Genomic DNA, 26,262 nt, shown 5'->3' with positions numbered 1-26,262 from the left:
CTCCTGTCTCTTTCTTTCATACATCTCCCGCTCATTTGCATTATTACCCTGCAAAAATCGTCCAAATGCCTCTCTCTTCTCTTTCACTGATAATCTTACTTCTTCATCTCACCACTCACTACCCTTTCTAATCTGCCCACCTCCCATGCTTCTCATGCCACAAGCATCTTTTGTGCAATCCATCACTGCTTCCCTAAAGACATCCCATTCCTCCCCCACTCCCTTTATGTCCTTTGTTCTCACCTTTTTCCATTCTGTACTCAGTCTCTCCTGGTACTTCCTCACACAAGTCTCCTTCCCAAGCTCACTTACTCTCACCTCTCTTTTCACCCCAACATTCTCTTTGCTTTTTTGGATACCTCTACAAATCTTCAACTTTGCCTCCACAAGATAATGATCAGACATCCCTCCAGTGGCACCTCTCAGCACATTAACATCCAAAACTCTCTCTTTCACGCGCATATCAATTTACATGTAATCCAATAACGTTCTCTGGCTATCTCTCCTACTTACATACATATACTTATGTATATCTCTCTTTTTAAGCCAGGTATTCCCAATCACTAGTCCTTTTTCAGCAGATAAATCTACAAGCTCTTCACCATTTCCATTTACAACACTGAACACCCTATGTACACCAATTATTCCCTCAACTGCCACATTACTCACCTTTGCATTCAAATCACCCATCACTATGACCCGGTCTCGTGCATCAAAACTACTAACACACTCACTCAGCTGCTCCCAAGACACTTGCCTCTCATGATCTTTCTTCTCATGCCCAGGTGCATATGCACCAATAATCACCCATCTCTCTCCATCAACTTTCAGTTTTACCCATATCAATCTAGAGTTTACTTTCTTACACTCTATCACATACTCCCACCACTTCTGTTTCAGGAGTACTGCTACTCCTTCCTTTGCTCTTGTCCTCTCACTAACCCCTGACTTTACTCCCGAGACATTCCCAAACCACTCTTTCCCTTTACCCTTGAACTTCTTTTCACTCAGAGCCAAAACATCCAGGTTCCTTTCCTCAAACATACTACCTATCTCTCCTTTTTTCTCATCTTGGTTACATCCATACACATTCAGACACCCCAATCTGAGCCTTGGAGGAGGATGAGCACTCCCCGCATGACTCCTTCTTCTGTTTCCCCTTTTAGAAAGTTACAATACAAGGTGGGAGGGTTTCCAGCTCCCCACTCCCGTCCCCTTTGGTTGCCTTCTACGTCACGTGAGGAATGCGTGGGAAGTATTCTTTCTCCCCTATCAAATATCATAAACACGACCAACCAATATTTTAGCCCCAGATATTTATTCAGCATGAATAATACTCCTTATAATGAGGTTTCAAAGAAAATAATTTTTTCTCAGATAATGTCGAAAAAATGCAGGTAATGGTTTAGGGCATTTTTCAGCTCAGAAAACTTTTTATTTCAAAATTGAAACTTAACATATTCAAACACTTCTATACTTGAAATAATCATGGAAAACATATCATAATCCTGTCATTTACTGACAGATACCCAGTGAATACAATGCAAATGATCAGATAATTCCTTAAAAATATCTTCATTTAACAGCTTGATTAAAGGTCATGAAGATGACCAAACTATGTTTTAACCCCAGATATTCATCCTCCCCTCCTTGTATTTTTTTTAACTTTCTAAAATGGGAAACAGAAGAAGGAGTCACGCGGGGAGTGCTCATCCTCCTCCAAGGCTCAGACTGGGGTGTCTAAATGTGTGTGGATGTAACCAAGATGTGAAAAAAGGAGAGATAGGTAGTATGTTTGAGGAAAGGAATCTGGATGTTTTGGCTCTGAGTGAAACGAAGCTCAAGGGTAAAGGGGAAGAGTGGTTTGGGAATGTCTTGGGAGGAAAGTCAGGGGTTAGTGAGAGGACAAGAGCAAGGGAAGGAGTTGCAGTACTCCTGAAACAGGAGTTGTGGAAGTATGTGATAGAATGTAAGAAAGTAAATTCTCGATTAATATGGGTAAAACTGAAAGTTGATGGAGAGAGATGGGTGATTATTGGTGCATATGCACCTGGGCATGAGAAGAGAGATCATGAGAGGCAAGTGTTTTGGGAGCAGCTGAATGAGTGTGTTAGTGGTTTTGATGCACGAGACCGGGTTATAGTGATGGGTGATTTGAATGCAAAGGTGAGTAATGTGGCAGTAGAGGGAATAATTGGTATACATGGGGTGTTCAGTGTTGTAAATGGAAATGGTGAAGAGCTTGTAGATTTATGTGCTGTAAAAGGACTGGTGATTGGGAATACCTGGTTTAAAAAGCGAGATATACATAAGTATACGTATGTAAGTAGGAGAGATGGCCAGAGAGCATTATCTGATTACGTGTTAATTGACAGGCGCGCGAAAGAGAGACTTTTGGATGTTAATGTGCTGAGAGGTGCAACTGGAGGGATGTCTGATCATTATCTTGTGGAGGCTAAGGTGAAGATTTGTATGGGTTTTCAGAAAAGAAGAGTGAATGTTGGGGTGAAGAGGGTGGTGAGAGTAAGTGAGCTTGGGAAGGAGACTTGTGTGAGGAAGTACCAGGAGAGACTGAGTACAGAATGGAAAAAGGTGAGAACAATGGTAGTAAGGGGAGTGGGGGAGGAATGGGATGTATTTAGGGAATCAGTGATGGATTGCGCAAAAGATGCTTGTGGCATGAGAAGAGTGGGAGGTGGGTTGATTAGAAAGGGTAGTGAGTGGTGGGATGAAGAAGTAAGATTATTAGAAAGAGGAGAGAGGCATTTGAATGATTTTTGCAGGGAAAAAATGCAATTGAGTGGGAGATGTATAAAAGAAAGAGACAGGAGGTCAAGAGAAAGGTGCAAGAGGTGAAAAAGAGGGCAAATGAGAGTTGGGGTGAGAGAGTATCAGTAAATTTTAGGGAGAATAAAAAGATGTTTGTGTGATCAGGGCCTGAACATGCAGGAGGGTGAAAGGAGGGCAAGGAATAGAGTGAATTCGAGCGATGTGGTATACCGGGGTTGACGTGCTGTCAGTGGATTGAATCAAGGCATGTGAAGCGACTGGGGTAAACCATGGAAAGCTGTGTAGGTATGTATATTTGCGTGTGTGGACGTATGTATATACATGTGTATGGGGGTGGGTTGGGCCATTTCTTTCGTCTGTTTCCTTGCGCTACCTCGCAAATGCGGGAGACAGCGAGAAAAAAAAAAAAAAAAAAAAAAAAAAGATGTTCTGGAAGGAGGTAAATAAAGTGCGTAAGACAAGGGAGCAAATGGGAACTTCAGTGAAGGGCGCAAATGGGGAGGTGATAACAAGTAGTGGTGATGTGAGAAGGAGATGGAGTGAGTATTTTGAAGGTTTGTTGAATGTGTTTGATGATAGAGTGGCAGATATAGGGTGTTTTGGTCGAGGTGGTGTGCAAAGTGAGAGGGTTAGGGAAAATGATTTGGTAAACAGAGAAGAGGTAGTAAAAGCTTTGCGGAAGATGAAAGCCGGAAAGGCAGCAGGTTTGGATGGTATTGCAGTGGAATTTATTAAAAAAGGGGGTGACTGTATCATTGACTGGTTGGTAAGGTTATTTAATGTATGTATGACTCATGGTGAGGTGCCTGAGGATTGGTGCTCTTAGGGAGGTGAATGCAAGAGGTTTGGAGAGAGGGGCAAGAATGGTTTGGTTGAGAGAGCAGAAGAGGGTGTCTTGGAATGGTTTGTGTACGTGTAGGAAGAGATGAAAGTGATTGGTTCTCAGTGAATGTAGGTTTGCGGCAGGGGTGTGTGATGTCTCCATGGTTGTTTAATTTGTTTATAGATGGGGTTGTTAGGGAGGTGAATGCAAGGGTTTTGGAAAGAGGGGCAAGTATGCAGTCTGTTGTGGATGAGAAAGCTTGGGAAGTGAGTCAGCTGATGTTCGCTGATGATACAGCGCTGGTGGCTGATTCATGTGAGAAAGTGCAGAAGCTAGTGACTGAGTTTGGTAAAAAGTGTGAAAGAAGAAAGTTGAGAGTAAATGTGAATAAGAGCAAGGTTATCAGGTACAGTAGGGTTGAGGGTCAAGTCAACTGGTAGGTAAGTTTGAATGGAGAAAAACTGGAGGAAGTGAAATATTTTAGATATCTGGGAGTGGATTTGGCAGCAGATAGAACCATGGAAGCGGAAGTGAATCATAGGGTGGGGGAGGGGGCGAAAATTCTGGGAGCCTTGAAGAATGTGTGGAAGTCGAGAACATTATTTTGGAAAGCAAAAATGGGTATGTTTGAAGGAATAGTGGTTCCAACAATGTTGTATGGTTGCGAGGCGTGGGCTATGGATAGAGTTGTGTGCAGGAGGGTGGATGTGCTGGAAATGAGATGTTTGAGAACAATATGTGGTGTGAGGTGGTTTGATCGAGTAAGTAATGTAAGGGTAAGAGAGATGTGTGGTAATAAAAAGAGTTTGGTTGAGAGAGCATAAGAGGGTGTTTTGAAATGGTTTGGTCACATGGATAGAATGAGTAAGGAAAGATTAATCAAGAGGATATATGTGTCAGGGGTGGAGGGAACGAGGAGAAGTGGGAGACCAATTTGGAGGTGGAAAGATGGAGTGAAAAAGATTTTGAGTGATCGGGGCCTGAACATGCAGGAGTGTGAAAGGCGTGCAAGGAATAGAGTGGATTGGAACAATGTGGTATAACTGGGTCGACGTGCTGTCAATGGATTGAACCAGGGCATGTGAAGCATCTGGGGTAAACCATGGAAAGTTCTGTGGGGCCTGGATGTGGAAAGGGAGCTGTAGTTTCAGTGCATTATCACATGACAGTTAGAGACTGAGTGTGAACGAATGGGGCATTTGTTGTCTTCCTAGCGGTACCTTGCGCACATGAGGGGAAGGGGGTTGTTATTTCATGTGTGGCGAGGTGGCGATGAAAAAGAATAAGGGCAGACAGTATGAATTATGCACATGTGTATATATGTATATGTCTGCGTGTATATATATATATATATGTATACGTTGAGATATATAGGTATGTATATTTGCGTGTGTGGACGTGTATGTATATACATGTGTATGTGGGTGGGATGGGCCATTCTTTTGTCTGTTTCCTTGCGCTATCTCGCTAATGCGGGAGACAGCGACAAAGCAAAGCAAAATAAATATATATATATATATATATATATATATATATATATATATATATATATATATAGATAGATAGATATGACAGTGCGTTCTTCTAAAACCTAATTATAATTACCTTCTAGAACTGGCCTCTCGGAGCTCCCCTGCTGTGCTAAGCCCATATACCTGGATTCATAAGCTCGAGCATCCTGTTCAAGAGCTTGCATGAATCTGCGAATTCCTGCCAATGTGAGGAAATATTAATGGATCATACATTTAGGGCTATATTAAACTCTATCATAAGATAATTTGTACTAAACACCAAAAATACTGAGAGCAATTCCTTGGAAAAGAGGCATATAACATATATGGTATGGAATCACCTGGGATGTATGTCAGCTGGTGTCTGCAGATGACACAACTGTGGTGGTAGACTCAAGACAAATGGCAATAGCTGGCATTTACCTAGTAGTACTGCAGAGGGAGGAAGTTCATAAAGTAGGGACCCATCTCTAACATTCTCTACCATCAGAGAACTTAAATCTATGCATACTTACTTCATTAACCATGTCCTCAGTAATTCAACTCCATTCATTCACCTCTCTCATCCTCAGAACACAAAGTGGCACCAAAAATGGAAAAAAAAAAAATAATCCCTCAGCATCCCCTACAAACAATTCATTTGCTTCACTTTAAACTAAACCTCATCTGCATGACCTTCCACCCTATTCAAAGCAAATACAAAAAAGTTGTAACTCACACAAAGCACTGGCTGCCTTGCAACCACAATCACATAACGTCTACATTAGAAAACAAAGATCCTCCCAATAAATTCCACTTGTGCAATCGCAATAATGTAACACATGAGATTAGTTGGTAATGCTACTACAATAGAGAGCTGAATGATTATAGTATCATAGTCTCACCCTGCCTCCTTGTGGTAATCTCATTATGCATCATCATTAGTGGTGGTACCTAAGGGGGAGGAGTTTCCCAACTGTATCAGAGCAAATGTTTTCAAAACAGAAAAACATCTAAGGTGATATGAATTTTAATTTTTGGGGGGACAATCTGAGAGCCATGCTGCCCCTGGAAAACAATGTGCTAGAGCTAACCTCTGCTAGTAGGCTGTGCAGCACTAAAGGATAAGAAGCAGGACTGGGGTTCACTAGTTAAGCCAGGGAGTAAATGTTAAGAATGAATGACTGAGGATGATGGTTCTGAATATCAATGGAATGACGTGAGGATAAAAGGAGTGAGCTTATGGAGAATTTTGGGAAAATTTAAAAGTTATAGTTTGGATGTGATGGGTATTTGAATGCAAGTTGTGGGAGGGCACTGAAGTTGGATTGGTATGGATAAGAATGAATGAAAATCATTAGGAAAGATGGAAAGAAGGATGTGCAAATGCGCTATCACCCAGAGGATGAAAAGGAGTAACAGCATAAATGGATTGGATCAAGAGTAATGTGGGTGAAAGGAAAGTTTGGAACTGTGATGAATGCACAGGTATGTGTGTATGTGCTTGTGAATATGTAGACTGTGTGAAGTATGAGTTAAATGAAGTATTTCTAGAGAAATTTGAATGACTGTACCAATGTGATGGAATTGGCAAGATTGTTGGTAAATGGGGAATGCCTGGAGTAGATGAGAATGGAAGTTAACCTGTGGATATCTATCTGTGCTGAGAGGGGTTATTCCTTGCAAACACCTTTCAGCACAAGATGATCCACAGATATACATGGATGAGAAAAGATGCAAGAGAAGAACAAAAGTGTCTGATCGACTATGCGGCAGTGGATGAAAGACTGAAGGTTTGTGAGAGGATTCTGTGGATATTCTGACAATTTTGCAGTTCTTGTGAGGAGGTGAGGATCAAGAAGTGGAGATATGGCATAAAGAAGAATGGATAGGTAAAAGTGTTGGCAAGAAGAGAGAAGATGAATCAAAAAGAATGCAATGAAGAGTATGAGAAGAGTGACAAAGTTTAGATGAAAATGCAGAAAATGTAGGGATGCAGCCATACGTGAATGGTGTTTAAAATGTTTAGATAAAGACTGTTAAAGATTGTAGAATTAGCAGTTGGATACAAGGCTGTGATATATAAGAATAAATGGGAAAATGCAGGTTTGACATAAAATTAGGAATGCTGTGAAAGAGAGAAAAAAAGGCTTATGATAGATTGCTTGAATGGTATGTGACATTGGAAGTCCAGCAAAGGAGGAAAAAAGAATATAAGAAGTGTTAGTGGAATGTTAAGAAGCTGATAGAGGAAAGCAAAGAAAGAGGAGATGAAGATTTAGGAAGAAAGTTAAGAAAAGTTTAGGGAAAATAAGAAACTGTACCTGAAGGAGTTAAAGAGGAAAGAGGTGGATGTAACAGTGGAAATGTAAATGTGAGAAGGAAAGGGATTTGCTGAATCAAAAGAAGGAAGTGAATGGACGATGGGAAGATTACTCTGAAGAACCAATGAATATAAGAAAACATGAGAGCAGTAGTTACATGCATGGGTATGGAGAAGGAGGGAATGAAAAGAATGCAAATGCAGGGAGGTGAAAAGAGCGATAATGAGGTGGAAGGTGCCCTTTTTGTTCAACCCCTGCACATTCTTCTTGACCTCCTGCCACTTACTCTTATACATACCCCTATCATTTGCCCTCCTTCCATGTAAGTACTGCCCAAATGCCTCTGCTTTCTCTTTCGATAGCAACTTAACTTCATCCCACCACTCAATACCCACTCTAATCTGCCCAGCTCCCATCTCCCGCATGTCACATGCATCTCTTGCACATGCCATCAATGCTGCCCTAAATACCTCTCATTCCTCACCCACTCCCTTCACTTTATTTGCTCTCAATTTTTTTTGGTCATTCTAAACTCAATTTCTCCTGGTATTCACTCTCAAAAGTCTCCTTTCCAAGCTCACTTACTCTCACCACTCTTCTCAACACTGTTGCCTATTTTTTGAAAATCTCTACATATCTTCATCCTCGCCCCTAATAGCACATTTACATCCAAAGGTCTCTCTCTTACATGCTTATCAATTTATAATCTAATAATGCCCATTGAACACCTCTCCTACTCACATTCATATACTTGTGTATATCTCTCAGTCTAAATCTGGTACTCCTAATCACCAATCTTTTTTCAGCACAAACTCCACAAGCTCTTCACCATTTCCTATCATAACACTGAATACCCCATGTGCACCAATCATACCCTCAACTACCACATTACTTACCTCTGCATTTGAATCACCCATCCCTAATACCGTCTCATGCACCAAAACTGTTGAAACACTCACTCGGCTCTTCCCAAAACAATTGCCTCTCATGATCTTTCTTCTCTTGGCCAAGTGAATAAGCACCAGTAATCATCCATTTCTCACCATCCACCTTCAGTTTTACCCACATCCATCTAGAATTTACTTCATTAGACTCTATCACACATTCCAACAACTCCTGCTTCAAGAGTAGTGCTATTCCTTCCTTAGCTCTTGTCCTCTCACCAACCCTTGACTTTACTACCAAGACATTTCCAAACCCTTCTTCCCCCTTTACCCTTGAGCTTTGCTTCACTCAGAGCCAGAACATCCAGGTTTCTTTCCTCAAGCATACTACCTATCTCTCCTTTCTTATCATCTTGATCACATCCCCACACATTCAGACACCCCAGTCTGAGCCTTTGAGGAGGACGAGCACTTGTTCACCATTTCCTGCATTATCAAGGTAGCACCAGGAACAGACAAAGATGGGCCACATTTACTCACATTCATTTTCTAGCTGTGATGTGCAGGGTTCCAAAACCATGCCCCACATACTTATCCACAGTTCCCCCCGGCCAGCTCACATGCCCTGGTTCAATCCATAGAAAGGACGTCGTGCTGTAAACCACATTATTACAATTCAGTCTACCTCATGCACCTCTTCCACCCTCCTTTACATTTAGGCCCTGATCACACAAAGTCTTTTGCTCTCTATCTTTCCATGTCCAATTTGGTCCCCCCCTTCCCGTCTCCTTGTCCCCACCACTTCTGACATGTATAACCTTTTAGTTAACCTGTCCTCACTCAATTTCTACATATGTCTAAATCATTTCAGCACATACTCTTCCATATTCTTGCTATCTCCGTCTTCAGTGTCACATCATCCTTAGCCATGATCATCCCATTACTTTTATACAAAGATGATGGGGCACCATCCATGTCTGAATCCAAAGGCATTTATCATGAAAGAAATTTTTCTAGAGATGAGGTTCCTACACCCAGCATAATCCTTTTAGTTAGTATTCAGCTACATCATGCAAGAACATGTATTCAATTTCCTGATACCTTGACTTTCCTAAATGGAATACTAAAAATAACAGATGATACCTATGACATGGGTGCGGCAGGTAGAGATGAGGACAAAAGCCACCAGGTAATTCCATATCACAGCAAATGCTGAATACAACACACGGAATATATACCTCACTTTGCAGACTAACACCTCAACACTCACTGTGGGAGATACAGACAAGAAAACAGTAAAAGATAATATTCAGTACGAAAATGAATGAAAAAATGATTTTACATGATCTTATTCCTATACCTTAAATACAAAGTTTTCTTCAAAATTACATATTCTTATATATCATTAGCACACTTACTGCTGATATGCCATATATGGTACAAACAATATCCCTGGCAGGTTATATATAGCCTGACGATCCAAAAAAAAGTCATGCACATGGTAAGTACCTACCTACCTACAAGTATCTACGACAAGATTTTGCCGTGAAAACAAAGCTAGAGGGATGGTGCTCACTACTTGATTTCTCTGGAGAATATCAACTTTTCTGTTAACTATCTCTCCTCTTCCTAGCACTTGTTCTACTTGTTGTATAATGCTTTTTCAGCAGCTACTCCTCGGCACAGTTGCCTATTCAGGGTTCATCTGGTATCGTTTTCAAAAGAGTATAATTTCATTTCGAATGTTTCTTTAGTCACTCCCATGGATATTTCTTATGGCTCTAGGTATCCTATCAAACAAATGTTCCAAATTCCTTACTAAGCTATTGTGAATCTTTGACATTTTTTTATATACTACCAACAAATACTTTTGAATTAAAGATTCTGTATCTTCCTTGTTGAGGTGCTCTATTAGTTGCCAAGCATAAAATATCATATCTCTTTCTCTATGGTGCTCGAGACTGTGTAGCTACACCTCTCTTAATCTTCAGTGATAATTCACATGTTTCAGTTAGTCAGCTTTACTTGTAAAGTCTTTCTGTATTCTCTCTCTAACTTTTTTACTTCTATCTGCTTGTCAACACTTTTTTTCAAACTAGATTGCCATTTCCTATGTTAGTGAGGCAGTGGCAGGAACAGAAGAAAGGCCACATCCATTCTCTAGTTGTTATATCTAATGCACCAAAACCACAGTCCCCTATCCACAGCCAGACCCCACCGACCTTTCCATGGTTTATCCTACAAGCTCCAAATGCCTTGGTTCAGTCCAGTGACAGCAAGTTAACCCCAATAAAAAATCACTGCAATTCACTGCCTTTCACCCTCCTGCATGTTCAAGGTCCCAATCACACAATCTTTCTCACTCTATAAAGCATCTCTATTAACCATATCGTATGCCTTCTTCAAATCCATAAATGTCACATACAAATACATCTGTTTTTTTTAAGTATTTCTCGTATGCAAATACATCTGTTTTTTTAAGTATTTCTTAAACACATTCTTTGAAGAAAACACCAAATCCAAACATTCCCTATCACTTTGAAACCATACAGGTCCTCCCAATATATGATGCTCTGTGCATGCCTTCAACCTCTCAATCATTACCATCCCATACAACTTATTAGGTAAAAACAACAAACTTACACCTCTGTAATCTGAACATTCACTTTTATCTGCTTTCCCTTTATCCAATGTAAATCTAAATGCATTCTTCTTATCCTCAGGCACCTCACCATGATCCATACATACACTAAAAATCCTTACCATCCAATGACCAGCACAGTCACCCACTTTCTTAATAAATTCAATTGCAATACCAAAAATTGCAATATCAAAATAATATCAACATACTTCTATGTACTATACTGTACTGTACACCTTTCTGTCTTTTATCATAGAAAATTTCTTTTTTTATTTTCCTTTTGTGAGGTTGAGACGGCACAGGCAGCTGAGGCCCTAATCACGGCCATCCCAGGATTCGAACCTACGTGCACAACCCTGGGTGAACCATGAATGTGTCATGGTCAGAAATGTTAACCACTACACCACAGGAGTCACAAGGACTGTAATTTGTCTCAGTACATGAGTTTTTTTTAGGAAACATGGATTCACTCAAGGTGTTTCACTAAGCGCTGCACTCTCCACAAAACAAAACCCTTGATGTCAGTCAGGCCTTTGTATGTGCACCTAGGTCGCTGACGAACACTACCATAGAACAGATTCTGTGTTGAATATTATACAGAATACTACAGTGTGGTGTAAATATTGCTCGGTAAAGCTCAACAAAGTAATTATAACTCTAGACTATCAGATGGGTTTTGTCAGTTGACTTAATCGAGACTGGGCCGGACCTGCCTGTACCTACATAACTGATCTAGGGAAAAAAAAAATTATAAAGCCATTAGTGATGAACCACATTTCTAGTGATTAAGGATACTCACCTTTATGACAAGTTTCATCCAGAAAGTTTGTGTAAGCATTAACATCATTAAAGATGGCAATCATTAGCAAAAGTGTGAACAAAACAACTGAGGCATTCATTTTCAGTATAGTTTTGGAGTGAAGCCGTAGCATATCCAAAAACTTCTTGTGGCTGAATAACCTGAAAAGGGGAAAATAAAAGAAGGAAAAAGTAGATCTTGTAAACTGACAAACCTTTTCTCTCCAAGACAGTGTCTCACAAACATTTGCCTGGCAATACTTGGGCAAGGATTCAGCCTGTACCCTTCAGCTTAGACTAAGATAAACCAACTTACTACCTTCTTAAGCTAGCCCTGTAACAATTCAGACTGTATTTCAAATAAGAAGCAATGTGTTGTTCTGTCGACACCATTGATTTTTTTCTTTAAAAGTAACCAAATGGCAAAGGTGAAAAATTGCTCAAATCATGGCCATCTCAGATGAAAGCAAAAACGAGTGTCAAAAAATTGATATCAACTCAAATGCCTTACATGTCTGTAAGCATGACTCACAAAGATGAAAAGACTGTATGAAGAAGGAAAGAGAGGACCAGCAGTTGACCAGAGAAGAGCTCTAAACACTGCCCCCTGTTATTTCAAGGTTTTGGATGAACCATTTTATACACAAATAAGGGTGGGAGTAACAAGAATCTGAGGGGGTAACAATATTTAAGGAATGTTGTTCACAATTTTTATATAAATTGGGCATGTTACTATTTTTGTGTTACTGGAAATTACTATTATGGTATTCGAATATGTTACATAAAGGTGTGCTCTTTTCATGTTGAAGTTATTTTGTTTTATAGACTCTCTGGAGACAGTGGACAATAACAATGATGATAGATACATTTGGGCACTCAAAGCTGAAAGAGATAGAGACTGCAACTCCCAGAAGTTAATTAGACATTGTTTGAGGGTTGCTCCACTTCCTTCCCAAATATACAATGGTAAGGCTAGTATTGTTTTTAATATGACCAACCCTTGAATCATAGTGTCAAGAGTGGGATCCCAGAAAAAACAGTCTTGGATCTAGGGGTCAGCCAAGGTATGACAGTGGAGTCTGCAGGTCACAAGCAGCTAATTAAAGGGACAGTACTGGATGTTCTGAAAGCCGTGTCTTGCTTACAATTATACTAAGAGACAACAAGGCTCTGAATTTGCAGCCCCTGCCATTGGTACTGATAATGCATTCAAGTGGAAAAGATTCAAGGTGTCTTGGGAGAATCATGAAATAACAGTAGGCCTTGAAAAAGATAATGACAGGAGAGTACCTGCATTCATTCATGTAGTTGGGGAAACTGCAGTGAAGTAACAGACATAACAGAAAGAGATAAAGGATTATAGATTTCATAGATTTGATCACAAGGTGATGATGAATGAGGCATTTTAAAGGAAATGTGCCATGTGTGGTAAACTTGATCATTTTGCCAAGCAGTCTAAATCATACAAACTCCAGAATACAGTCAAAAGTGAAGATAATTATGATTCTAATAGCAAAGATGAAATTCAAAGTATCAGCGTACTAAAGGACCTGGTAGGAAGCATTAGTGAGCCAAAATATAAAAAGCAACATGTTAAAATTCTCAAATTGATTCTGATGCAACAAGCGAGGTAATCTCAATGAAGGGCTTTACACAAGTTGGTGGTAAAGTAGGAGATACCAAATCAAGAGATGCTGTAAAATTGCAAATGTTTGCTAAAATGTGATTTACACAATTACAAAAGTTCATAATTGTGAGAGAGATGAAGTACATCATAGGACCAGGTTTAATATTGTCAAAGAAAATGTTTTTTCAGTCACAGATATTGTTGAGAGACAGAAGTTAAAGTACACCTTATGAAGATTCTGTTTTATGATAATTCACAAATGATAGGAGATTGTAAAGTAAAGGATGTGACAAGTGAGTGGCAGCTCAAATAAAGAGAAAATAGTGAGCAGTTTCTCCTATCTTTTTCTGGGGATAGGTTATCTAGAGCTCCAGGTCCTTGCAGGATTGATTCAGACCCAACATTGCAGCCAGTGATTCATTCCCCAGAGGAGTGCCATTTGCTCTACAAAAGAAATCAAAAGGACAGTTGAGAACTATGGAGGGCAATGTCAAAGAAAAAGTCACAGAGGCAACACACTGGGCATCTAGCGTGATGTTGCTCGCCAAGCCCCAGACCAAAGAACTGAGAATATGTCATGATTCAACAGACTTAAACAGGGCAATCAAGAGACCTCATTACCCTTTGCCAACAATAAAAGAAATAATACCACTAGATGCAAAGAATGGATTCTGGCAAGTGAAATTAAATGAAAAGTCAAGTTTCATAACTACCTTCAGTACTTCATATGGAAGATTCAGTTGGACAAGAACTCCATTCAGTATCAGCTCTGCACTTGAGGAGTACCAGAGACATATGCATGTCACATTACAGGGCTTAAAGGGTCTTAAGGAGACAGATGATGATATCCTCATGTATGAAGAAGGATTGACAACAGAGAATGCTCAAAGGGATCAATAACGTCTGCCTGCTGAAGATACTAGAAAGACCATGAAAAAGGCATAAAGTTAAATAAAGACAAAATGAAATTGCACATTTGTTGACAAAAGATGGTGTCTGAGCAGACCCTCAAGAAAAAAGAAGCTATAAAAAAAATATGAAAACTTCAAATGATATAAAATCACTCAGAAGGTTCCTTATAATGGTCAATGTCCTATCAAATTTCTACCAAGTTTGTTAAATGTAACCATATCTCTGGGACAGCTTGAAAAGAAAAATGTAGTTTGGCAATGGGATGCATGTCATGATGATGCACTTGAGAAAATTAAGAAACTGATAGCAAATGCACCAATACTGAAATACTTAGATGGAAAAAGTGATGTCATACTGTAGTGTGATACTTCAAAGTATGGACTGGGTGTAGCCTTATTACAAGATGGACTTGAACAGGACATCTCAGTGGGGTAGGCAAAGTCTAGTTAAGCTTAATGCCTCCATGACCCAGTTTCTACCCATCTCTCTATCGAAAACTCCTCACAACTCATGCCTCTCCTATGCCGGTTCTGTAATTCCACTTCTTGACTCAATGAACACATTTGGTATCACTGCAACATGCACTCTTTCTTGGAAAACCCACATTAAGGGAATAGCTAAGTCTCCCTCTAAGAAACTAGGCGTCCTATTTAGATGTCGAAACTTCTTTTCTTCTGAAAAGTTGCTCCGTTCATACCAACTTACTTGTCCCTGTATGGAGTACTGCTCACATCTGTGGTGGTTCCAATATCAAAACTGACCACAGGATGAAATTATACAAGAAACCTGTTGAAAAAGATTAAAGAAGAGAGTTGGATGAAAGGAATAAAATGACTGATGACATACTCAATTCTAAGAAGCTGTATGATCTCAGAGAATGTTCATACAGTAGAAATAGGTAACTGGATAATTACAAATGGAGAAGAAAATTCCACAACTTCAACGTCCAAGAAGAGGAGACATCATAACAGTCAATTGTCATATGACTGGTCTCCCGACAGAAACTTTGAGAAAAAAAAAACTATGACATTTGCATGACAATGAGGGCAAAATAATGCCTACAAACAAGAAAGAGCACAAGCATCACAGTGGACAAAAGGAGAGTTAATGAGACAGAACTCTTATGAATCCACTCTGGCCAAGAGACAGGTTGAGGGTAAGTTATCCCAGATATGTGAGCAACTCTTCATACTAAGGTGAACAAAACCTCTATAGATACAGAACAGCTGCTCACAAGAAAAATAATTATAATATCTATGGAACATCTCAAATTTTGAGAAACAGATTTTGGCTCAGTGATTCTACCAACATGACAAATGAATGACTTCACAAGCAGCACACTAAGTAATGAAAATTAGTAGAGAGAAAGAATCAATTTCAACTGAGATAGCATGATTTGTGAACCTTCACTACACCCTAGACACCTGTGGCAAATACATCTAAACAGTGTCCCTGATCCCTTGATTCTTAAAACAAAAGTCATATTGTGCTTATAATTCTTTGACAATTAAGAAATGCTTATATATCAGAGATAAACTTAACAGTACATATATATATATTTCTGGGTTATCATTTGCAAATATGAATTTAATCTAAAAAAAAAAATCACAGAATTCTAATTCTCAAAAAAATTGATTTTCCTACAGTATTGGTTGAATGAATTACATTTTCTTCAATGAAATTTTTTTCTGGATTTCTGGATGCAATGAATCAATATCTATTTCATCAATAATTAGCAATGGAAAACTGAAAAATTAAATACTCACTTGTAAGCCAACTTGTTGGCATAAATTCCAAGGGCCCCCCACAACAAGCAAAAGAAAATGCTGATTGTCCCATCAATGACTGTTGTCTTCGTATAATCACTCACAATGTCATAAGCTGTAAACCACCAGTTGCTCAGGAAATAGCCTGCGCAAAATGAAATTTTCTATTCAATGACTTACCAAGTATAACCAAATCCAGTAAATTATGCAATACAGTGAACCTCCATTCTATTGGAATAATTTAGGAGAGAGGCAGTTTACTAAAAGCAGGATTCAATCACATCCCAAAATTTCCCCCAAGGGCAAAAGGAATTCACTAAACAACAAATGAACTTAAATCTAACTTGATTCAATGACAATGATGTGTTTTTTACATCACCTATCTATGCTGAAGGTATTCAAATAGAATAAAAAAACTGCTCTGAATCAATAGGAAATAGTCCCAGGGTTACCTAGAGTCACCAGAATCACCTTCTGGTTAGAAATTAGGTGCAGATGAGGTGCAAGCATCCATCTGCACACTCATGATGCTCAATCATTTTCAGCTTTTAAGCAAAGTTGAGGGATTTCCTGTTCTCTCAGCACATGCAGTGTTGATCGCATTCTCATCTGCCATTATATCATAGAAAACAACAGACCTTTGCACCACAAAAATCACCGCAACAGCATGAATATACACTAGCATCAAAATCGCTTATGTGTCAACCAAGTGCGTGCTTATCTCAGATTGGAAGGAAGTGACCAAGTTAGATCTTGTTTCACCTTGAAATTTATCATTAAATCATCTTTGTTGGCATAAAATTTCAAAGATTAGTTTTGCACACCCAACTACTGTGCATTATTGTAAAACTGTGTATGTGTGCCGAGAAAACATTATCTGTTAGTTAAGTAAAGAAAATGAACACTAAGATGATGCACAACAGGCTGCTGCATGTTTCTCAGATGCCCAATGTCTCACTCAGACCAAGGTCAGGTACTAAAGGACTATTCCACTACATCCCCAAACTCAGTCCAACGGGTCATTACTCTTAAGGACTATATATGCAATGCAACAGACTTTCTAAAAATTTTCTGTTAGTTACCAAACTTAGTCTGACGGGGTCTGAAGGGTCTATCAGAAACCAAACTTTCATACAGTAGAAATTGTTAAAATGGAGTTTCACTGCATTATTGTAGTCTTTTGCCTAATATCTAATGGTGAAACATAGTTCATGAATACTTACCATAAAAATCTTTATAAAAATCAAATGCACAATCACAACTACAGTATGTGTTATTTTGCAGATAACAGTGATCAGACTCTACTTGGTGTTTAGATAAGACTTTAAACAAAACTAAGAGGTTTTCTAATGGAAATAATGCATATGTGCAAGTAAACAGTAGTGTCAGTTAAAGGCTTGAAGTAAATGTGGGAATATGCCAAAGTTGTATGACAGCAACAAAGTTGTTTTATGATTCTATATGTGGAGTATTACAAGAAGACTGAAGTGGAGTGACAGTTGCATACTGCTATATCATGGTGAAACAAAGTGGAAGCTACCACAGTCACTGTATGCAACTGTGCTGTGCTCTCAGCTAAAAAAGAGGAGTTGCATTTAATGAGTGGCATCTTTGATGAAGAATGAAGATGCTGAAAGGGAATAAAACTGAAAGTAAAAGTTCAGTTTTTGACTGCAGTGGGTTGTCACAGTATAATGACAGTGTGCATAATGAAGAATAGGAAGCAATGAATGAGTTTAGGGACTGGGAGTAAACTTCAATAATGATGAAATCTGGATAGCTTAAGTTGAGAGAAGAGTTTTGCAAGTCAGCAAATTGAAGTTGCAATGAATATTCCAGAAGGGAAAAACTGTAGACTGAATAAAGCTTCTATGAAGTGCATGTCTCAAAGCCAGAAAAACAGGTTCTGAAAGATAAAAATCCTCTTCTCTAAAGTAGGTTTATCCCTTTGAGCACATCAGAGAGCACCTATTCACTGTGAGGTTAAAACACCATTTAATTCCCCAAATTAGGTGTATCTACAGGAGTTCACATTATCAGCCATCTTAAAACATACATAGTTGGTAGCTGCCTGCTCACAGGACTTAGTGACTATACAGAGACCTACACAGGTTTTTAAATTCATTGCACAAAGATGAGGTATTGCTAAGCAACCATCCACCTCATGAATTCATGGACTAGTTTGTATCTGTGCCTTAAGCCTGTTGCTGTCTAGAACCAAGTAGTAGTTTTTGAAAGGGGAAAGAGGGGAACAGAAATTGATGGATGCTCAGAGGACTCTGTCTATAGTGGAGATAAATACTTTCCTTATCCTTCAAAAGCTATATTTCTTACCTACGGACAGAATGCTATGGACATCTGAGAGCAAACAAGGTACTTGTTAAAAAGATATAAAGAAGTAATTTTGAAGTATAAAAGTGGTAGATGAATGGAATAAAATGCCTGAGGATGCAGTTAATGCACACAGCATACATAAATTTAAAGAGATGCATGAGAGTATAAAATGTTCCCTTTCCATATGAAAAAAGGGTACTTAGAAATAAATTTATGGAAATGTCAAAGACAATCATTACCCATATGACAATATGGCCCCTGTGCTGGATCATCCTCTTCTGATGACACCATATCCAAAAACATTCAAGAAAAAAACTAGATCTACTTAAATATCATCAAACAAAAAAGTCTGTAGAATGCCAAAGACCCTTTTGCTAATCTCATAAACTAAGAGACAGAAGCCATAGTCTTTACATATCAGACTTCAATAGACTGCCCTTGCTGTGAGAGGAGACCCAACTTTATAATCCAACTGGGTGTATATCTTGACAGCAAAAGTTTAAAGGAGCCTAAATATACAAACCAATTTTCTGCACGTAATTTTCGAAGACCATGAAAATTTTTGACAGTTCTAACTGGATGTGAAGGACAAAGTCCACATGGTGGAGTTTTTGCAGACTTTATCAAGATGTTATTTCTATATTTAGCTGCCTCTATCTTTAAATAAATGAGCTTGGATTAATCTCTGCTCAAAAAAGATAAACATCGCATGATTTCAAGGACTCTTCTTTGTCAACCCAAAGTTAAAACAGTTTTCATAAGAAGGCACTGTAGAGCAGTAGTGTCTATAAAGCTACCATTGTAAAAGACCCTGGAACACTGACAATTCTTCTTTGGGCTGAAAATGAAGATCCTACAGGTCTACTAAAAAAATCTATCTACTCCACATAGGGATAGACATTAATGTAAATTCGCTAAGCCAAACGCTCCTACAAAGCACTCTTACATGAATCAATCTATATTCATCATGAAAAAGACAAGGGAAAACTAAGCACATCAATTGAGTTTCAGTAAATTTTTCAGTATCACTTAGAAATGCCTAAAAAATGTTTTAAAATGACGGGTACTGTCTGTAAATGGAAAGGCAAAAATTTAAACATCTGTTAGAATACTCCAGATATGAAGACTCTCATCCCAAAATTTTGATACTAGATCTCTCTAAAATGATGAGGACTCACCGAGAGACTGAAAAATCTCACTAGGAAATTGACACGTCTGCAGCAGCCTCTTGAAAAGGAACTGTTTAACCCACTTTAGGGATACTAGACTTACTAAACCTTGAGAAAAGTCAGCATGCAGATAACTTTCTCGACGATCTTTATTAGAGGAGACATAAAAGTCCACATATTTCAATATAAGACCATGGCACTGACACATAATAAATTTGAAGCAAAAATTGGAGAAACAAAAGTCAGTAAAAAGGTAAAGAAAGCTACATAAGGATATACTCCTAATGGCAAGATTCACTTGGAAGCAGCCATTCCTAGTTTCCTCTTGGATAACATATAGTAAGATTCACTTGAAAGCAGCCATTCCCTGTTTCATCTTGGATAACATAGTCCCTGACTTCATTAAGGCATCTGCCCAAACACTGCAAATTCTGCACCAGAAAATGTCTGAATAAAAAATCTCTTCAATGCTGTGAAAGTAAAAATTTGATCCGTCATTCTCAAACTTCTGTTTGCAAAACCATGCAGAGCTGTGGCACTGTCCACCCAAAACTAGACCCTTCAGCCTTACTTCTAATTATTAAGAAACAGCAACAGCCAGAAAACTATCACCTGTGTCTTACTGACGTAACAACAACTCTAAACCTCAGTCCAAATTCTTGCTTTTATGCGACCCTCCAAAGAACAGTAGCCCCATCTAGAATCTTATATGTTTGGCCAAACTGTAAGATGCTTTGACCTTTAACCTAGGAGAAAATAAGATCCTGTTAGGATTCTGTTTATGACATATATCCAAAGAACTACTGAACTTCCATTTCACAGGAATTATCCACATATGTGAAACACCAGGCCAACAACATGAACTGTGCTCTTTAATATCTTAACTCCTCTTGACAGATATTTACATCAACTGTACAACTCCTCCATATGTAAATTCATACCATGAGTTTCATACCTCTATTTCAAGCCACGCAATGAGCCAACATGGCAGTACATGATAATGTCTCACCAAGTCAGTCATACTGCAGCCATATCCCTGAGAACACTTTACCTTCAGTTTTCCAGGAACGAAACTGAGTGGCTTTTAGCTAGATATACAGGACCAAGCAGAAGTTCTTGAATTACTTGATGATCAACTGTCTTCAGAATGTAAGCAGAATAATTTCACAGACACTAACTCTTCAACAGTGAAATTTGTCAAAGATGAGGCAGGAGAAGGTGTTTCTAGCAAAGTGGAAAAGTGGAGGTAGTGATGCAGGTGCCTACCTGACCTAGATAACACTGTATCTGACTGGTGTAGCCAGTAACTTTACAGACTTCAATGAACTTTTATAATTTTGCTGTCATGAAAATAATTATGAAGGAATCAAACTTATAATAAGAAACAAATTACTGTATAAGATAAAACATAACAATGAGTTGTTAATCAATAACAAGTTTGACTCCCATGATGTAACGGTTAGTATTTATTTAAAGGGCACCCAGAGTTGAGTGCATATGTTCGAATCCTGGTTGCAGCAGTTGGTCCACAGCCAACCCAGCTGTTCATCCACCCCTAGGGGTTGGTCAGCAAAATGGGTACCTGTCTCAGGCTGTTTCCTGTGGGGCAGGATAATACCTGGAGTGGATGAAGGCAAGCATGAATATTATATCTATTTATTTATTTATCTATTTTGCTTTGTCGCTGTCTCCCGCATTAGCGAGGTAGCGCAAGGAAACAGACACAATAATGGCCCAACCCACCTACATAAACATGTATATACATACACGTCCACAAACGCAAAAATACATACCTATACATCTCAACGTATACATATATATATACCACATCATTCCAATTCACTCTATTCCTTGCACGCCTTTCACCCTCCAGGACGTTCAGGCCCCGATCACTCAATCTTTCTCACGCCATCTTTCCACCTCCAATTTGGTCTCCCACGTCTCCTCGTTCCCTCCACCTCTGACACATATATCCTCTTGGTCAATCTTTCCTCACTCATTCTCTCCATGTGACCAAACCATTTCAAAACACCCTCTTCTGCTCTCTCAACCACACTTTTTATTACCACACATCTCTCTTATCCTATTATTACTTACTCGATCAAACCACCTCACACCACATATTGTCCTCAAACATCTCATTTCCAGCACATCCACCCTCCTCCGCACTACTCTCTCTATAGCCCATGCCTCGCAACCATACAACATTGTTGGAACCACTATTCCTTCAAACATACCCATTTTTGCTATCCGAGATAATGTTCTCGACTTCCACACATTCTTCAACGCTCCCAAAACTTTCGCTTCCATGGTTCCATCTGCTGTCAAATCCACTCCCAGAAATCTACAACACTTCACTTCCTCCAGTTTTTCTCCATTCAAACTTACCTCCCAAATGACTTGTCCCACAACCCTAATGTACCTAATAACCTTGCTCTTATTCACATTTACTCTCAGCTTTCTTCTTTCACACATTTTACCAAACTCAGTCACCAGCTTCTGCAGTTTCCCACGTGAATCAGCCACCAGCGCTGTATCATCAGCGAACAACAACTGACTCACTTCCCAAGCTCTCTCATCCACAACAGACTGCATACTTGCCCCTCTTTCCAAAACTCTTGCATTCACCTCCCTAACAACCCCATCCATAAACAAATTAAACAACCATGGAGACATCACAAACCCTGCTGCATGAATATGTACATGTGTATATATGTATGTCTCTGTATGTGTACATATCAATATGTGTACAAGTTTATACGTATATGTGCATTTGTTTTTTTTTTTTTTTGCTTTGTCGCTGTCTCCCGCGTTTGCGAGGTAGCGCAAGGAAACAGACGAAAGAAATGGCCTAACCCACCCCCATACACATGTAGATACATACGTCCACACACGCAAATATACATACCTACACAGCTTTCCAATGGAAGGTTTACCCCAGACGCTTCACATGCCCTGATTCAATCCACTGACAGCACGTCAACCCCGGTATACCACATCGATCCAATTCACTCTATTCCTTGCCCTCCTTTCACCCTCCTGCATGTTCAGGCCCCGATCACACAAAATCTTTTTCACTCCATCTTTCCACCTCCAATTTGGTCTCCCACTTCTCCTCGTTCCCTCCATCTCCGACACATATATCCTCTTGGTCAATCTTTCCTCACTCATTCTCTCCATGTAACCAAACCATTTCAAAACACCCTCTTCTGCTCTCTCAACCACGCTCTTTTTATTTCCACACATCTCTCTTACCCTTACGTTACTCACTCGATCAAACCACCTCACACCACACATTGTCCTCAAACATCTCATTTCCAGCACATCCATCCTCCTGCGCACAACTCTATCCATAGCCCACGCCTCGCAACCATACAACATTGTTGGAACCACTATTCCTTCAAACATACCCATTTTTGCTTTCCGAGATAATGTTCTCGACTTCCACACATTCTTCAAGGCTCCCAGGATTTTCGTCCCCTTCCCCACCCTATGATTCACTTCCGCTTCCATGGTTCCATCCGCTGCCAGATCCACTCCCAGATATCTAAAACACTTTACTTCCTCCAGTTTTTCTCCATTCAAACTTACCTCCCAATTGACTTGACCCTCAACCCTACTGTATCTAATAATCTTGCTCTTATTCACATTTACTCTTAACTTTCTTCTTTCACACACTTTACCAAACTCAGTCACCAGCTTCTGCAGTTTCTCACATGAATCAGCCACCAGCGCTGTATCATCAGCGAACAACAACTGATTCACTTCCCAAGCTCTCTCATCCCCAACAGACTTCATACTTGCCCCTCTTTCCAAAACTCTTGCATTCACCTCCCTAACAACCCCATCCATAAACAAATTAAACAACCATGGAGACATCACACACCCCTGCCGCAAACCTACATTCACTGAGAACCAATCACTTTCCTCTCTTCCTACACGTACACATGCCTTACATCCTCGATAAAAACTTTTCACTGCTTCTAACAACTTGCCTCCCACACCATATATTCTTAATACCTTCCACAGAGCATCTCTATCAACTCTATCATATGCCTTCTCCAGATCCATAAATGCTACATAGAAATCCATTTGCTTTTCTAAGTATTTCTCACATACATTCTTCAAAGCAAACACCTGATCCACACATCCTCTACCACTTGTGATGAGAACTACTATTGACGTTTGTGTACATGAATTATACATTTTCCCTTTTCCATTGCCAGAGGTTGAACCATTATGTGACATTCATTTTTGCATTTCATTTCAAGCTAGAAGTTTCAGTTTCTAAATTATTTCTTACATTTTTCATATGTATATATATGTATATGTGTGTGTGAGTGTATATGTGCGTATGTATGTGTATGTATATGTATATATATATATATATATTATCCCTGGGGATAGGGGTGAAAGAATACTTCCCACGCATTCCTCGCTTGTCGTAGAAGGCGACTAGAGGGGACGGGAGCGGGGGGCCAGAAATCCTCCCCTCCTTGTATTTTTTTAACTTTCTAAAATGGGAAACAGAAGAAGGAGTCACGCGGGGAGTGCTCATCCTCCTCGAAGGCTCAGACTGGGGTGTATTTATGTATATGTATATATATACATATGAGTGGATGGTTGCAAGGAATATGCTATAGATAGGGTTGTGCGGAGGAGGGTGGATGTGTTGGAAATGAAATGCTTGAGGACAATATGTGGTGTGAGTTGGTTTGATCAAGTAAGTAATGAAAGGGTGAGAGAGATGTGTGGTAATAAAATGAGTGTGGTTGAGAGAGCAGAAAAGGGTGTGTTGAAATGGTTTGGTCACAGGGAGAGAATGAGTAAGGAAAGATTGACAAAGAGGATATATGTATCAGAGGTGGAGGGAACAAGGAGAAGCAGGAGACCAAATTGGAGGTGGAAGGATGGAGTGAAAAAGATTTTGAGCGATCAGCGCCTGAACATACAGGAGGGTGAAAGGCATGCAAGGAAGAGAGTGAATTGGAATGATGTGGTTTAACAGGGTCAACGTGCTGTCAATGGACTGAACCAGGTAATGTGAAGCGTCTCAGGTAAACCATGGAAAGTTTTGTTAGGCCTGGATGTGGAAAGGGAGCTGTGGTTTGGGTGCATTACACATGACAGCTAGAGACTGAGTGTGAACAAATGCGGCCTACTTTTGTCTTTTCCTGGAAGTACCTTGCTGGTGGGGAATGATGCTGTTTCCTGTGTGGCGGGGTAGTGACGCAAATGTTTGAAGGCAGCAAGTATGAATATGTACATGTGTATATATGTATATGTCTGCATGTGTGCATGTATGGGCATCTATATATATAATGTTTATATGAGTGGTTGGACCATTCTTTCATCTGCTTCCTTGTGCTACCTTGCTGATGTGGGAAAAAGCAATTAAGTATAAAAATAATAATGAATGGATGGGCCATCTTCATCTGTTCCCTGGTGCTATCTCACTGATGCAGTCAGGTATAATAAAATGAATAATAAATCTATATAGCAGTAATGGGATGGCCTTGATTTGGGCCTCAGCTGCCCGTTCCATCTCAGCTAATATGAAAAAAGGTGAAATAAACTGTAAAACTTGTGCCATGACAACTCGCTTGATACTAAGGTCTTATTCCCACATTTTATTTGCACCATGCTGAACACCTCCAAAGTTCTACACTTTATCATAGTGAAAAAGACTTATTTGATAAAATGTACTTCTGAAGTGATTATTTTTTCATTGTTATACGAGTATCTTTGAAACTTTAAGGTTTAATAAGCATATTAAACAACTTCAAAACCTGAGATTCACAGATAAGTAAGGAAACCTAATAAGGAGTTAAAGGGTCAAAATCCCATGTCTGATAAACAAACATCCTGAGGTCATAAATCCAGAGGCTGTAACTCATGATCAACAACATGAACTAAGCTTCTTGCTCTGCACATGACCAAATCTGCATTGAGATTTCAGCCCCATGAGGAACTCCAAAGGCTGTCTGGGTAGAACCCTCCAAAACAGTTCCGGCATATAAGTGGTACACTATTTAGGGCAAGCCTCTGGATCAGTTTTCTCTTTTCCTATCAAAGAAAAAAGTTACACAATGATCTTGACTCCAAAGTCAAACAGTTTAGCAACAACAACTGGGGCTTTGTATAAGTAGGACAATCTAAACCTCATTAAAATTCCATAAAGAAGGAATCCCATTAGGTATCACAGGGAATCCATCCAGAAAAACAGCCTCTGACTCAATTCCCCCTGTGTATTATCAATAAATGAGAAGGGCAATGAACCTCTGGCCAGAAGGTCTGTCTTCCTTTCCCGTATCAATGGTGTAACATTATGAGATGATCTTAGTCTAAGCAAGTCATGCCATAAAGCAGCAACAGTTAGAGTTTTGTGTCCTGAAGATGATGAAAGCCCCAGTGAGTTCAGTGAATGACCATCAAGTTTTACAAGGTCTATCAGGTGGTAGATATTTTCCGACTCAGTTCCTAATGTATATCATTGTTACACTCGTTGGATTATGGACCTATGACTTAGATCAATCTTTGCCTTCCCTAACAAAGGCATAGCAACAACTAGGATTCCATGCACTAAAACAGTCAAAATCTTGTGGCCAAGAAAAAAAAATCTGAAGTATCAAAAGGCTTCTCTTATGATAAACACTTTCAAACTCAATTCCTCTAGTGAATCACTGATACATTAACCCTTTCTC

General features: G+C 39.4%; 1 protein-coding gene across 8 annotated transcripts in view; it reads right to left on the bottom strand.

Annotated features, from left to right (window-relative positions):
* LOC139749349 (uncharacterized) overlaps positions 1-26,262 on the bottom strand; it is a 113,195-nt gene that overhangs the window by 52,537 nt on the left and 34,396 nt on the right. For 7 of the 8 annotated variants that reach the window (XR_011712951.1, XM_071663115.1, XM_071663124.1 and 4 more), the window contains 4 exons: positions 16,056-16,200; positions 11,752-11,912; positions 9,455-9,580; positions 5,219-5,323 (listed from right to left, as the gene is read on the bottom strand). Coding sequence is in view for 7 of the 8 variants with exons in the window: in XM_071663115.1 (XP_071519216.1) it covers positions 5,219-5,323; positions 9,455-9,580; positions 11,752-11,912; positions 16,056-16,200 (537 nt within the window). In the remaining variant the exon portion in view is untranslated. The remainder of the gene's footprint in view (positions 1-5,218; positions 5,324-9,454; positions 9,581-11,751; positions 11,913-16,055; positions 16,201-26,262) is intronic. The other variant, XM_071663095.1, reaches the window with a different exon arrangement.

Source organism: Panulirus ornatus, chromosome 1 (assembly GCF_036320965.1).
Source record: "Panulirus ornatus isolate Po-2019 chromosome 1, ASM3632096v1, whole genome shotgun sequence".
Taxonomy (NCBI): domain Eukaryota; kingdom Metazoa; phylum Arthropoda; class Malacostraca; order Decapoda; family Palinuridae; genus Panulirus; species Panulirus ornatus.
The sequence above is the reverse complement of the archived record's forward strand: the minus strand, read 5'-3'. Positions and strand labels throughout refer to the sequence as shown.